Raw genomic sequence first — 15,206 nt, 5'->3', positions numbered from 1 at the left:
CAGATTCCGTGATGCCAAAAATAAGGTAACATGCTTCCCTTTCTTTGCATCTCAAAGTCTACGCCTTGTCCGCCGATGGACCTCTGTAAAATTCACCAACTTATGTAGTGCTTTCGGTGTTGAGCAGAACGTTCATGCTCTGGCAATCTTGTATAAAGTCAATGCCATCTGTTTTTGGAAGGGTCAAAGCCTTCTCTCCTACATAGTATGCTTCCATCTTTCCTATGGTAATAATTTGAGGAAAAAGCTCAGCAAGTGGTGCAGTATAACGCATGTTTGGAATCAGTCCATTGAAGTCAGTCTCTTAATATCTTCTCATGTCCATTTGAGGTTTTTTCATATAAAAGATACTCCGTAATTGAACATCCATCACTGTCCAAAGTCATACGACAAGCCATCTTTTTCAGCTCCTCTTTAGTCACAATCCAGAGAGCACAATTTGCTCTCTTTCATCGTCTTGAAGACTTTCTGGCCACATTGCTGGATCTTTCCAATCTATTTCACACAAATCCATAGGAGCAGGACCTGTAGAACTTGAGGCAAGGGAGAACTGCATAAAGTTTCTATATAGCTCAAAATGTAATCTAAAAGGGATATGCGGTGGAGGAGGCATCTTCTAAACTTACAGCAGACTGGGTGCCCAAGGACACACTTTCTTCAGGTAAAATGCTCTCAGTGGAGCAGTTTGGAATTTCAAAAGCAGGCATACCCTCTTCTTGCATATCTTTAGATATAGTCAACAGCTTACAATGTTAAGAATGGCCCTCAGCTGTGTCTGATCTAACTTCCATATCTCCTCCTGAGGATGCTTCCGGTTCAACGTTATGTTCCTGGGTGGATTCTGGCTTCCTAAAACAGTGAAAGATGAGATTTTTCTTTTTAATTTTTTCTTGTTCTTCTTCACGCTCTTTCCTTTCCTTGCACTTCTGAAATCCAGACTTGAGTGGATATGTTTCTGGATTGACCTGCAACAGGGAAAAAGGATTCTGGTTCTCAATAACTGCAGCCAGAATTCCAAATTTGGGTCATATTGTGAGTTGAGTAAGAATGCCCAAGGGCTCTGATTACTTAACCCTCAATGTGATAATGGGCGCTGTGATGATGTTCACCATCACTGGAATTTAAGGACAGATGGGTGAGGGGTTGAATTGCTTCATTTTTGTCAGCAAGGTCAATTGTTCCCTTTGCCATGAGGTTTCTGAGCAGGAAGCCCATTCCTAATATGGTCATCCCAGGAAGTTCTGAGGAGCCGGACTGTCTGGGGGTGGCTCCCCATTCAACTATTGTCAGGTGGGCTAATGCTAATGACCGCACCTGTTGTCTGCTAAGGGAGGTATTGACACAGAGTAATGTGTATTCAGGGCTCGTTAGACAACCATTGTTCTGTGTCTGACTATTGTGTACATTGATTGCCCCCTGGGGCTTCTGTCTCCTTGCATTGGTCAAAGTTATCTGACCAATCACTACTGACTCATTTTCAAGCCCTCATTTGCATTGGTCAAAGCTATCTGACCAATCCCTGTTGACTCATTTCAAGCCCTCATTTGCATGTATATTCCACTTTCTGTATAAAGTGTGCTGTGTTCTTCCAATAAATTGTCTTCCTGTTTGAACGTACATACAGCTTGCCTGGTGTTTTGTTCTAATGGATTCCGGACGGCACATAGCTGTAGTTCGGATCCCGGATCCTTGGTTGACCGAACCATCAGACGTTGCGATCGGCAAGCGGACTTACTAGAAACAGAGGAGTGTCGGGAGAGCGGACAGAGCGAGCAAGGGTCTCGTCACAGGCGCCATCCACTAAAGCATGTTGCATGCGGTATTGGGTGACCTGACACATTTTTCCCAAAAATTGCATGCAATATTAAAATGTCAATTTCCCATCCCTTTATTCATTATTTATCTCAAAATAGAAAAATGTGCAATAAAAACCACATAAAACAGCATTAAAGTCACTTCACTAAAGGAAATAAATAAATAGTCTCTCAACAGTAATGCATAGAAACCAACATATAGATAAAAACACTGAAATGTTGCATTTAGTGAAATATATATTTTTTCTCATGTAATTTCCCTAGATTTTCAGAGGCTTTTATATATATAAAGCTGCAAGAAAAAGTATGTGAACCCTTTGGAATGATATAGATTTCTGCACAAATTGGTCATAAAATGTGATCTGATCATCCATCATCTAAGTCCCAACAATAGACAATCACAGTCTGCTTAAACTAATAACACACAAAGAATGAAATGTTGCCATGTTTTTATTGAACACACCATGTAAACATTCACAGTGCAGGTGGAAAAAAATGTGAACCCTTGGATTTAATAACTGGTTGAACCTCCTTTGGCAGCAATAACTTCAACCAAACGTTTCCAGATCCAGATTTGCAGATCAGATGTGCACAACGGTCAGGAGTAATTCTTGACCATTCCTCTTTACAGAACTGTTTCAGTTCAGCAATATTCTTGGGATGTCTGGTGTGAATCGCTTTCTTGAGGTCATGCCACAGCATCTCAATCGGGTTGAGGTCAGGACTCTGACTGGGCCACTTCAGAAGGCGTATTTTCTTCTGTTTAAGCCATTCTGTTGTTGATTTACTTCTATGCTTTGGGTCATTGTCCTGTTAAAAAACCCATCTTCTGTTGAGCTTCAGCTGGTAGACAGATGGCCTTAAGTTCTCCTGCAAAAAGTCTTGATAAACTTGGGAATTCATTTTTCCTTCGATGATAGCAATCCGTGCAGGCCCTGACGCAGCAAAGCAGCCCCAAACCATGATGCCCCCACCACCATACTTCACAGTTGGGATGAGGTTTTGATGTTGGTGTGCTGTGCCTCTTTTTCGCCAAACACATATTGTTGTGTGTTTCTTCCAAACAACTCAACTTTGGTTTCATCTGTCCACAGAATATTTTGCCAGTACTGCTATGGAACATCCAGGTGCTCTTGTGCAAACTGTAAATACGCAGCAATGTTTTGTTTGGACAGCAGTGGCTTGCTCTGTGGTACCCTTCATGAGATAAATATTGCATATTTCAATGCAGGCCCCTTTTTTACAAGTGTTTTTTTGCTGAATGCCAAAAGAGCTATTTCACCACTGTACTTAAAGCGGTAGATACTGTTTCATGAATGGAGCCCAGTGTCTTTTAAGATACTATCTGCTCAAAAACGCTCAGGGTCAATTAAAATCAAAAGCATACATATACACTAAAAAAATAATATCAAAAATATATAACCGCGCTGGTGTAAAATGAACAGCTGCAGCTTCCAGTGTGACAACACCAAAATAGTAATAAACAAGCTGCACTAAGTGATATAAATGAAAAATCATATAAATGACTAATCATAAACCACAAAATAAATTGTGCAATAAATATATAATCAAAAATCTGAGTAATGAGCAATGCAATATGAATGAGGCAATCAAATATCACAATACGCAAATGAAACTATAAATGAATGAACTAAAATAAAAAAGGTGCACTAAATGAATATAAGTGCAAAAAATGGTGAATAAGCATAAAGTCTCTAATATGAGTCCATAAAGCCCATTTATGGATGTGACATAAAGTGAAGATTCAATTAAATGTGCAATCCACCACAGGTGCTCAATCCTTCACCAACATCAATGCTGCTTACCAGAAATTGGTAAAAATGCACCTGAAAATTGCGACAGGAGGCTATCAAATTCCCACAGCAAGATAGAGAGGGGTGGCCAAGATTCAGATAAAACAGCCGTGGATGTCACCCAAATACCAGCTCTGCTCCACTACCACGGTCCACACTCCTCTGCTGTCACTTTCACCAATATCTCCACATGGAACTTCCTGTCTGTACCTGTCTGTATCTGGCACCACTTCCTAGCTGTGATGTCAGGTACAGCTAGGAAGTGGTGCCAGGTGCAGACAGGAAGTTCCATGTGGAGATATTGGTGAAAGTGACAGCAGAGGAGTGTGGACCGTGGACCGTGGACCATTACTCAGATTTTTGATTATATATTTATTGCACAATTTATTTTGTGGTTTATGATTAGTTATTTATATGATTTGTCATTTATATCACTTAGTGCAGCTTCTTTATTACTAATACCCATACATATACACTACTTAATGGCACTGTAACCTATTTCTCCTAAAATTGTCTCTTACTGTGGTTTTCTGTCTCCTTGTAGCATCCTCTGTGAGCTCCCAAAGCTCTCCTTTCCACTTTCCCTGTAACAGGAAGACGGAGCACTGCAGCAGAAATTTGTAGATTTGGAGGAGGCTGAGAGCAATAGAAGGGACTTTAAAGAGTAAGTTCACCTTTACAGAAAATTTTTATTACCTCCCGCTACTGGTCTCGTTTTACAGGAGTCCCACTATCTCCTTCTGTGAGACATCTGGTCGCCATTTCACCGGTCTGGGGATTTGAAATCCCCGCAGCTTAATCCCCTATACGTACCTCTCAGCATGTACAGATATTAGGCATTCTAATTCATCAGCATTGTCACATAGACAGCGCTAACCAATCAGAACCCACCTAGCCGTACTGTCAGCGCTGGAGAAGAGGAGAGAAAGTCGTGGGGATTACAATTCCCCAGACTGGTAAAGTTGCGACCTGATGTCTCACAGAAGGAGATTGTGGGACTCCAGTATAGCAGAACCAGTGGCAGCTGGTGATAACATTTTTTTGTGGGGGTGGCAAACAAATTCCTCCGGGTCCGCACTCACCCCACAAATGGAGCACCCCTGATACCCTGCGCCGTGGCTTCCACGTTAACCCGGTCTTCTTTCAGGGTTCCAAATCAGCTTCCTGTCCCGATTGGCTGGGACCGATAGCAAATACTGATATACAGTGCTCTGCGCCCCAAAGATAACCTTTTTCAAGCCAATTAGAGCCTCAGGCTCTAATCATGTGTTTGTAAAAAAATAACATACCTCATAGAAACCTATTAGTTTGGCACCTCGCACAGTGCACAGCCACACACATAGAACTATTGATTTTTTTAAATAAACGCTAATATGACTAACATTTTTTAACTTTAAGATGTTAAAAATGTTAGTCATATTATCAGTTGTAGCAGGTTTTCCAGGCATTGGGCCTGATATGGGTCTACCATTGTTACCGGTAACACTTACAACACATTTAAGTTGAATACCCCAGTGTGAGATTGGAGACAATGACCATTCCGGCATCTTTGGTTTGTTTTGTTTATTTTGTAATGGGGATGGGAGAAGGGAATGAGTGGGATACTCCTCTGGCTCAACTAGGTTTAACTGGGACTCCTTACAAAAAAATGCCTGTTAGCGCTGTCTTGACACCAGCGGAATGCCGACCAACGCTTCCTGGCGCTTGAAGTTACTGTTTTGCCGAACTGTGCTAGAACTTCGACTTTAACACACTGGTTAACTCAGAAGATCCAGGAATGTAATACACTTGACTTTTGACACTCAGTTTAGCTCATAAGTTCGGTGAAAAGCTCCCTCCAGCCCTTCACTGACTGAGGTAGCTCCTTGTAACTGCTTGTGCTGCTGCAACTCGCAACACTGTATACTGTACACTTAACTCTTCAGGGCCCAACCGCTGGCGCCCACTTTACACTTCAGGGTCCTCTCACTAGGCACTCCCTCTGACACTTCAGGGTCCTCTCACTAGGCACCCCCTTTGACACTTCAGGGTCCTCTCACTAGGCACCCCCTTTGACACTTCAGGGTCCTCTCACTAGGCACCCCCTCTGACACTGCAGGGTCCTCCCACTAGGCACCCCCTTTACCGCTAGCTAGCTCTTGGCTCCCAGGAACCTTCACCGGAGTAGTCCCCTTTAAGCAGGGCAGGCCCCTAGGGGTAGTTCACAGTACTCACAAACTTGGAATGCTTTCCTGGAACAGAACCCCTCTTTCTCCGCTGGTCCTCGGCACACCGGATCCTCTCTGCAGCTCAGCTCAGCTCTCTCTGTACTCTCAGGCAAGCCACCCGAGACACCTGATCCTTCTGACAGGAGGAGAGACAGCCGTACTTTCCCTTCTGGGACTCTGCTTCCTGCCAAAGATGCTGCATCATGTGCTCCCCTCAAACTTATACCCACTCCCAGAATCCTCTGCGGCAGAATCTGCCTTCTGGGGTAGATACAGGCCTGAACGTGCCTCTGATTGGGTTTCCTCCACTGCCCAATGAGAATCCTCTCATGAAGCCAGTGGGGAGACTCCCCTCTCAGCAGCCACATCTGGGAGGCAGGACAGCCCAGCTGAAAATCATGGCCCTGCTGTTAGGCAGCCAAGGCCCACTATACTTTACCTAGCACCTACCTTGTAGGGTACTACGCAGTTATTTAAAAATAAATTGTCCTATGATTACGTTATGTAAACTAGAGGGGCGGCACCCCTGTGCCCCTTATGGACCGGCAGCCACTGATCGGGACCAGGGGGGATGGGAAGGTGGTCCAGTGTAAGAGAAGGTGAACTTACACTTTCAATTAAGAATACATTCTTGAATAGAACTAGTTTTTAGTGTTACTTTACCTTGTGACTACACTATGGACTTGTTCACACCAGCGCCAGGTACTGTCACTCCTTCAAAAATAGATCCTTACACAGATTGCTTTTCTGAGGCAATTCACAGGTGTTAATCCCCTAAATACCACACCACTATTAGCAACTAAGCCCACTTCAGACAGTTCAATTGAATGGGCAGTGGTGGTGCTCGTTGGATGCAAAAGGGGGTATAATTCCTGCCATGACTGCTCCATATACAGGCGCTATCCACTGCCTTTGCAGCTAAAGGGGGAGAGATTAGGGGGCATTTAAAAGCATGGTTCAACATTGTGGTTTTACCGCCCCCCCCCATTCAGCGCCACTTATATTCTGTGTTGAATGTTGCCCACCGTCAATCCACTTGCTGTAAGTTCTGGTGACCTGTGTCCCATTTTGCACTCAGAAGAATGGCACCAGAGTGCAGAGAGTGGCGCCACCTGCATACTTCAGGATTAGGATGCTCACTGGAGGAAGAAGAAGGTGACTAGGACCTGTGATATCAAACAGTACATCACCCACCTCGTATTTTCAGAACTTTCGCTGGAAGTTCTCTAAGTTTATCTGGAACGCGACATAGAATTCTTAGAATTCGTTATAAAATGCAATTCCTTCTGAAATCTTGAGGAGGAGCTGGAGCCCTCTATGTACCACAAGGCAGCAGTACTCACCCATATCTTAGACTGGTTCCACCATTCTTTATCTAAGCTCTGGGTTCAACTGGAAAGAAACCCATTTGATCTTTGCGCCCTCCCATGGACCCCACCTGTAGTGATATCATGTACTGGGCTCACGAAAATCCCTGTCTGGCGGCCATGTTGTTCAGGAATTATAGGCCTGCCATGATGGTTTTGAAGAACACACAGTTACACACTGCAGCAGCAAATACCTCCATAGCCCTTTAATTTAGCTCACATTTCAAAAAACCTGTTATTTCCACTGAGGCCAAAGATCTGGCAGGGTCTGCTGGCCATTAACTCCTACAGCGTGTCACTTTCCTGAGGGGATTGGAAGTGACCTATCATAAAACTACAACAAAATCCTTCAGGTCTGTTACCTGTGGTTTGTGGGGGAGGTAAATCCATTAAGAATATATAGCGTGCCATAAAATGTCTACCCAGAACTAATGAGTATGGTAAAAGGCACGAAGCGACCTTTCAGAGACCCCTGTCCAAATCACAATTCAACAAAATCCACACACACAATTCATATAATTAGACAGAAACACGGCACATAATATTAAATATACTGTATATTTTAATGGGGAATATAATACATAACAAATTGAAGTCATACATGATTAAGCTACAGCATATAGAAGAAAAAATAGCAGTCTCCTACCTCCTGGGTGAGAGGCCCATCCGATATACTCTGTTTAGTATCCTTGGACATAAAATTGAATGCTGAACAATAATCTACCAGTTTCCAGAAAGCCACCTGTACATATTTGAAGATATCAATATTAGTATAAAACTGTGTAAGGGAGGGCCATGATACAGTCAAAAACATGGTGACACCCCATTGCACCCCGTTGTTTCTGACCACACCCCCGTGATATCAGAGAAAAAAAAAGGCTGCTCCTGAAGTTGACAGCTCTCGTGTACCATTAAGCAACTAAACAGCTGCCAAGTTAAAAGAGCCAATTTACCATCTTGCTCATTGACTGAAATCTGCTGAAACCAGGACATTGTAAAGTATTTCAATTTCTTTTTATTTCTCTGTTGCTTTATTGTCTCTTTTTTTCTTTGTAACAACCTTTTTCTGTAAACATTTTTTCACTATTTTGATCTTTTTCATTTTTAAGGCTCCCTTCACATATTAGCATCTCGGATCAAGAACTTCTTTTGGGTGAGAGGCGTCCCTCGAGTTTGGTTGCACGATTTTACCATGATTCATCAATCGTGCCAAAATCGTGCCATGTTTGAGGTGCCATTGCAAGTCACGGGAATCGCACGGGTGTCCGAGATTTTCAATGATTCGAGATCGTGGGCAGAATCGCAGCAATTCTGCCTGTGATCTGAGATGCAAATATGTAAACGGAGCCTAAACCCTATTTTGAAAAGTGTTAAAATTGTCTCTAAGGCTTTTAATGCAAACTAAAAGAATCCCTGTCTCTTGAAGAGGGTTACTGTGTATATTAAATCTCTTAATAGACCTGCATGTGGTGACAGTGTGTGTACAGACGTTTATTTTAAAATCATAATTGTATCGCTAATCTTGTGGAAGTTCCAACTCTTTGGTAAAAGTCAGTGGTGGCAGTTTAAACAGTTAAAAGAGAAGAATGGGGTTATGTTTTTTTTTCCAGGATCATACCTACCTAGCTGGAAGCAGCATCAGTCCGATGCTGCATTTGTTCCCCAGTGCCTTTCAAACTGACAACCGAGCAATCTGACACCGCTGATTGCTCGGTTATCACAGCTCTCCGTGCAGAGATCCGCTGACTATCAGTCAGCAGTTCTCTGCTCTACCTTTCCATGCTCAGTGGAGCTCTGGTCTGTGGAGGGGATGGGAGCAGCCGGCTCAGGCTCTCAGTGGCCTGCTAAGAGGCTGAGCCAGTTCCGGTCCAGTCATTTGGGCAGATCCTGAATCCATTGTCACGTTCTTACCCGAGCCTAGACCGGTTCTGTGATGTCAGCAGACATGGGACTTCAGCCTACTGTCTGCTGAAAACGGGTCACAGGAAAGCAGAACGAACTGCACTCCTGTGATCAACAGGAAAAGTACAGCCAAACAAGTTTTAGCTGTACTTCTCTTTTAACTGCCTAATTAACTAACCCAGTGGCAATCGCTCTCAGGCTGCTGGCACCTAGATTGTGGTTCTGTGAGCTGGAAAATCTTTGTGCAGTTGAGAGTGGCATTGTTATATAAGTGACTGTGCAGTTTGAGATTGGCCAGTACTTTGTCATGAGGTGGGGAGAAGGGCACGGGTCTGATACCGCGTTTCATCACACCACCTAACAACTGTAAGGGTCCATCTATCCCTACTGACCTAACGCACCAAATGATCCATATCTGGGACCACTTGACATCCACCCTTAGAGAGTCATAGGTCCCATAGGCTTAGATAGGCTTTTTTGGGACACCGGCCTTTCTGCCGGCTCTGCATGCAGCACGGTTTGGACCCTGGCGAAGAGGAGATCATAGGAGAATCAATCAAGTTCTTCAAGCCGATCCACCATTAACAACAGCTACTCATTTTGCAACCCTTTTACATAACCCAACACAGTGGCTACAGAGGCAGCAAGCAGTGTCCTATATTCGTGTTATCACTTCCATACCGGACACTCTTGCCAAACTGATTGAATCTGAGGGTATTTTACAGGATGACTCTCCAACCCATGTGGTTTTCCAACTTTTTATTTTACTGTTCTCCTGATCTCCCACCTTATATGCAGGTCTGGGAATCAGAGCTTCTCCACACAGTTTCTCTCTTGGACTTGCAAATTTGCTTTATCCTAACTCACAAAATCCTTCTAACCATTAAGAATCAGGAAAAGGGTTTAAACTGGTGACCAGATGGCATAGATGCCCGTCGACTCTTCAGTACTTTAATCCATCAATACTGGGCAATAGCTGGCATTGCCATGCCTCCAAAGGTACCATGCTTCATGTCTGGTGGGACTGCCCCCCATAAAGATATTTTGGAAACAAATATTTGAACTAAACTGTAAGCTGATGGCAACCTCTATTCAACCTTTTCCTGAAGTGGCCCTCTTGTCCATGCTCCATGGACCCTTCAAATCTGTAAAGAGAGGTGTTTTGAGACACTTTCTGGCCAGTTATTCCCCGTCACTGAAGATCAACAGCCATGCCTTCTCTGGGGGACTGGGCAAAAAAGGTGGACTCTTTTAGGGGCCCTTTAATGTCTGCTGGCACAGGAAGCAGGAAAGGAAAACCAGTTCTCTCTCACCTGGACTGTATATGGTCCATGTTCCGTTACTCATCAGATTTTGTTACGTGGGCTGAAAGCGGCTCCGATACCATCCTTACTTAGCCATTCCTGCCTTCATCATGCTACCCTACTATCTCATTCCTTTTCCCTCTTTCCTAAATGCTGTTATTTTTCAGGTGGTTCTTATCTTTACATTGTGCAAAAGCATTACTGAAGTATATCTGACAGAATGTATCCTCTGGGATACTCCTTTTCCAGGAGTATTGGTGTATTAGCTTTACATATCTTATATAATTACGTATGATGCCAATGGTAATGCTTCACACTCTTTTTCTCTTTTCTTATTGTTTTTATACAGCTGTTTAAATTTCAACTATACCTTGAACATGTTTGTTTGACTTTTACACTGGAGCCCTTTATTTTCTACCTTTTAGTCTCCATGTCTACCATATGCGTATACTATTTGTATGTAAGCCTTTACTTGTATCTCAATAAAATCAGATAAAAAAAAAAAAAAAAAAAAAAAAACAGCACAATAATTTAAGGGTCCAAATAATACCTTTGCAAGCATACTTAGTTGTTGTGCACTGGATTGGATAAAATGCTGCATGTGCATTTTTTGTCCATTCTAGTGTGTTGCTAGCTTTTTCCAAATGAATGGGCTGTCGTAATGCAATGCACAATAATGGGAAAGTGTGAATGGACCCTTATGGGGAGGTAGCTATTATTAAATCTCATGATGGTACAGAGTTTATGTTTTAGGTCTATGATTCACCCCTGTGCCTTTCATAAAAATTTGCAATGGAATCAATGTCATGTACACATGAGATTTCTTATTTCATTGTTAATTTTTATGGAAGGCATATGGGCTGAATCATAAAACCTAGAAAAAAGAAAATGAGAAAAGAGTTCTTGACTATCACAGCCAGTGAAAAATTTGCCAATGGTCTGTGAATAAATCATATACTGCTTTAATAAAATACATTGTTGAAAGGATGTATCATTCATATTGCCTGTAGTAATACATCACTTTCTCCTTATTATTTTCTAACCTGCCCTAGAAACATGAATATGATTCACTGCTAAAGGCAACACAAAATATTCTTCCTTCGGACACTTTAATTCACCTGGAGAATATATGTAAAGGCTCAACTGATTTTCTGCCTTTTTATTGTGGCCTATCAACAGACATATACAGACACCTTTTGACCATATATGAGTAATTTGTATAAATTTTAACCACAAAAAATAGTGTAGAGTAATCCATGCCATGCTACTTTGAGAATAAATTGCTGCGGAGAATTACTGCATTTTGCATAACATCATTGGTCCTTGCCCTGCCTTAAAACTTTGAGGATATTTTATGCTCACAAAACAATATATTATTTTTTTTTTTTTTGCCAGTACTGGAATGACGTCTACCTAACGTGGGACCAATCTGAATATCCTGGAGTCCAAACTCTTCGTTTTCCATCTGATCAGATATGGGTTCCTGACATACTATTATACAACAGGTAGAGTTCATGACACCTTTTTAATGCAATATCTCCAGTTCTAGTAAATAGGATTCCATTCCTTACATGGCTCTATACTGAACATAGTGCACATGTTTCTGTAATATGTTATATATTGTAACTATAAAGCATGTGTTATAAAATGCCTGTATAAAAAGAAATTTGTTATGATGATTGTAAAAGTGTGTCCTTCACTAAATGGTAAAATCACGTATACACTGTTTAGTTTCTACAATGTTGTTCTTGTCTACATTTTTCCATTCAGCATTACAGCATCCCTAGAATTGTCCCCTATTCCTTGCTCAGTAGTGCCCAGAAATGTCCATGTCCAATTTAGTAGTTCTCCTGCAAGTGGCACTTCTTTCCATCCCTAGCTTAGATACACAACATTTCTTCTAATGTCTCTATGCCTTCATTCCTACCCCAGTAGCACATTGTACTCATTGGACTGAATAATACTCTTCCCTATCTCCAGTTAAAGTGTAATGTTCCTCTCTATATACCTCTTTCACAACCCAGTATCCAATTCAGCACCACAGTGTCCACGGAAATAACACTTTGGGCTTACCACCCCACTGCGTTTGAAATATTACTTTCTTCATAGCTGTCTAAGCAGTATGCCATCTTTGATAAAATCACTCTTTCCAATCCATTAGTCCCCTGATCCCCTGCATATACCCCTCCGTCATGCACTTTTTAGCAACCCCTTTGGGGTTTGAGCAGTGAAGTATATCTACAGATATCACTTTGTATAACAAAAAAACACAGACTTTATGGATGATTCACAGTAGCATAGGCTGCCTAAACAGTTTAAAGAATAATTACTCTTCTTTTGACATGTTTACTCTTCTTTTGATGTTGATAGGGACAAGGACCTATTCCCGACAACCCTGGGCTGTGGTTGTCAGGGTCTGCGGGCGGGGGGCTTATCAGAATCTGGAAGCCTCCTTCAAGGGGGCCCCAGATCCCACCCCCTCCCTATGTGAATTGGTATTGGGTACATCATACCCCTACCCATTCATCAAAAACGTTTCAAAAAGTAATAGGCACTCTTTTTGACAAGTCTTAAAAAAGAAAAAAATTGTGTCCCTCGATGTAAATCCTTCATCTATCAAGACGCCTGCCAGACTCGAAAAATAGAAAAAAATTAAAACACTCTGCCTCCTTCGGTCTGCCCGCTCTGCGCTTTCACAGTTCTTATATAGGCAAGGGGTGGGGCCACCCGCCTATGTCACCTGGTGGTACTGCCCCCTTCTGATGCCAATGAAGTTGATAAAAGTGTTAAGACCTCCGCCACTGTCGTGGCTGGCTGGCCTTAACACTGTCATCACTGTGGTTGGCATCAATACTAGGCTTTATTACTGCATAAACTGGCACCAATACTAGGAGCTACTACTGCATAAACTGGCACCAATACTAGGGGTTATTACTGCGCAAACTGGCACCAATACTAGGCTTTATTACTGTGTAAACTGGCACCAATACTAGGAGATATTACTGCATAAACTGGCAACAATACTAAGGGGTTATTACTGCATAAACTAGCACCAATACTAGAGGTTATTACTGCGTAAACTGGCACCAGTACTAGGAGCTATTACTGCATTAAGTGGCACCATTACTAGGGGTTATTACTGCGTAAACTGGCACAAATACTAAGGGTTATTACTGCATAAACTGGCACCAATAGTACGGGCTATTACTACGTAACTAAACAAAACACACAGAGGGCGCACCGACCTAGTGCATTATGCCGAGACAAATAATTTATTGTATAAAAACACGGTAAGTATTATACTTACAAAAGCAACAGTAAAAAGCGCATCACAGATCTCAGCAAGTTCCATCTAATGCATCAACAGATATAGATACAACAGTCACTGAAGACCCCGTGGGCTGATGCATTTTGAGGAATTCCTCTTCTTTAGAGCCATGTAACCTGGCAATATTACTAGGCTTTATTATCGCATAAACTGGCATCAATACTAGGCTTTATTACTGCGCAAACTAGCACCAATACTAGGCTTTATTACTGCATAAACTGGCACAAATACTAGGGGTTATTACTGTGTAAACTGGCACCAATACTAGGGGTTATTACTGCGTAAACTGGCACCAATATTAGGCTTTATTACTGCATGAACTGGCACCAATACTAGCCTTTATTACTGCATAAACTTGCATCAATACTAGGCTTTTTTACTACGTAAACTGGCACCAATACTAGGGGTTATTACTGGATAAACTGGCACCAATACTAGGTTTTATTACTACATAAACTGACACCAATACTAGCAGTTATTACTGCATAAAATGGCACCAATACTAGGGGTTATTGCTGAGTAAACTGACACCAATACTGGGCTTTATTACTGTGTGAACTGACACCAAAACTAGCTTTATTACTGCATAAACTGGCACCAATACTAGGGGTTATTACTGCCTAAACTGCTACCAATACTAGGGGTTAATATTGTGTAAGCTGGCACCAATACTAGGAGCTATTACTGCATAAACTGGTACCAATACTAGGGGCTATTACTGTGTCAACTAGCAACAATACTAGGTGGCTAATACTGCATAAATTGGCACCAATACTAGGGGTTATTACTGCATAAACTGGCACCAATTCTGGGGGTCATTACTGCATAAAATGGCACCAATACTAGGGGTAATTAATGCATAAACTGGCACCAATACTAGGGGTTTTTACTGCGTAAATTGTTTGCTGAAATTGCTTTAAACCATAAAGAAAAACTTTTAAGAGTTTTCCTCTTTCTCAGGTCTGAATCAATACCTGAGGAAGAAAGGAGAACTCTCAAAAGCGTGTCTTTTAAGTGTTAGGTTAGTACAATAAACATGTATCATTGCAAACTGCATTACTCTTGTATTTTTTAACCTTATTTATATATACCTATTTTGTTTTTTCAGTGTTATTTAGTGGCGAAAATTATAAGTGCCCCCCCAGTTTTGACTGTGGTATATTATGTGCCCCCCATATATTGTTCCTAGAGTTGCCACTGATTGGATCTAGTCAGTAAATAAAGAGAACATATTCCATCCTGTAAATGCTTCTATTCAGTGAAGGGAAGTCTGTCCAAAAGACATCATCAAGAGAAACTGGGACTTGTTTGGAAGGGGAAACAAATCTATTCAATGAGCTGACTTGCTCTGAAAAATATCATGTGAAACAAGGTTTCTCTACGGTGGAACCCAGAAAGGTCAAAGAATACGACATACAACAGGGTTACCAAACCAAGTGGTGATGGAGTCCAAATTGCTTTAATTGCTCA

At 41.9% G+C, this 15,206-nt stretch overlaps 1 protein-coding gene across 1 annotated transcript in view; it reads left to right on the top strand.

Annotated features, from left to right (window-relative positions):
• Nucleotides 1-15,206, top strand: part of LOC309564013 (neuronal acetylcholine receptor subunit alpha-7-like) — a 324,105-nt gene that overhangs the window by 104,463 nt on the left and 204,436 nt on the right. The window contains exon 4 of the mRNA XM_082268638.1: nucleotides 11,804-11,913. Within this exon, the coding sequence (XP_082124764.1) occupies nucleotides 11,804-11,913 (110 nt within the window). The remainder of the gene's footprint in view (nucleotides 1-11,803; nucleotides 11,914-15,206) is intronic.

This window comes from Pelophylax lessonae (genome assembly GCF_965119305.1).
Source record: "Pelophylax lessonae genome assembly, chromosome: 1".
NCBI classification, from domain to species: Eukaryota; Metazoa; Chordata; class Amphibia; order Anura; family Ranidae; genus Pelophylax; species Pelophylax lessonae.
The sequence above is the reverse complement of the archived record's forward strand: the minus strand, read 5'-3'. Positions and strand labels throughout refer to the sequence as shown.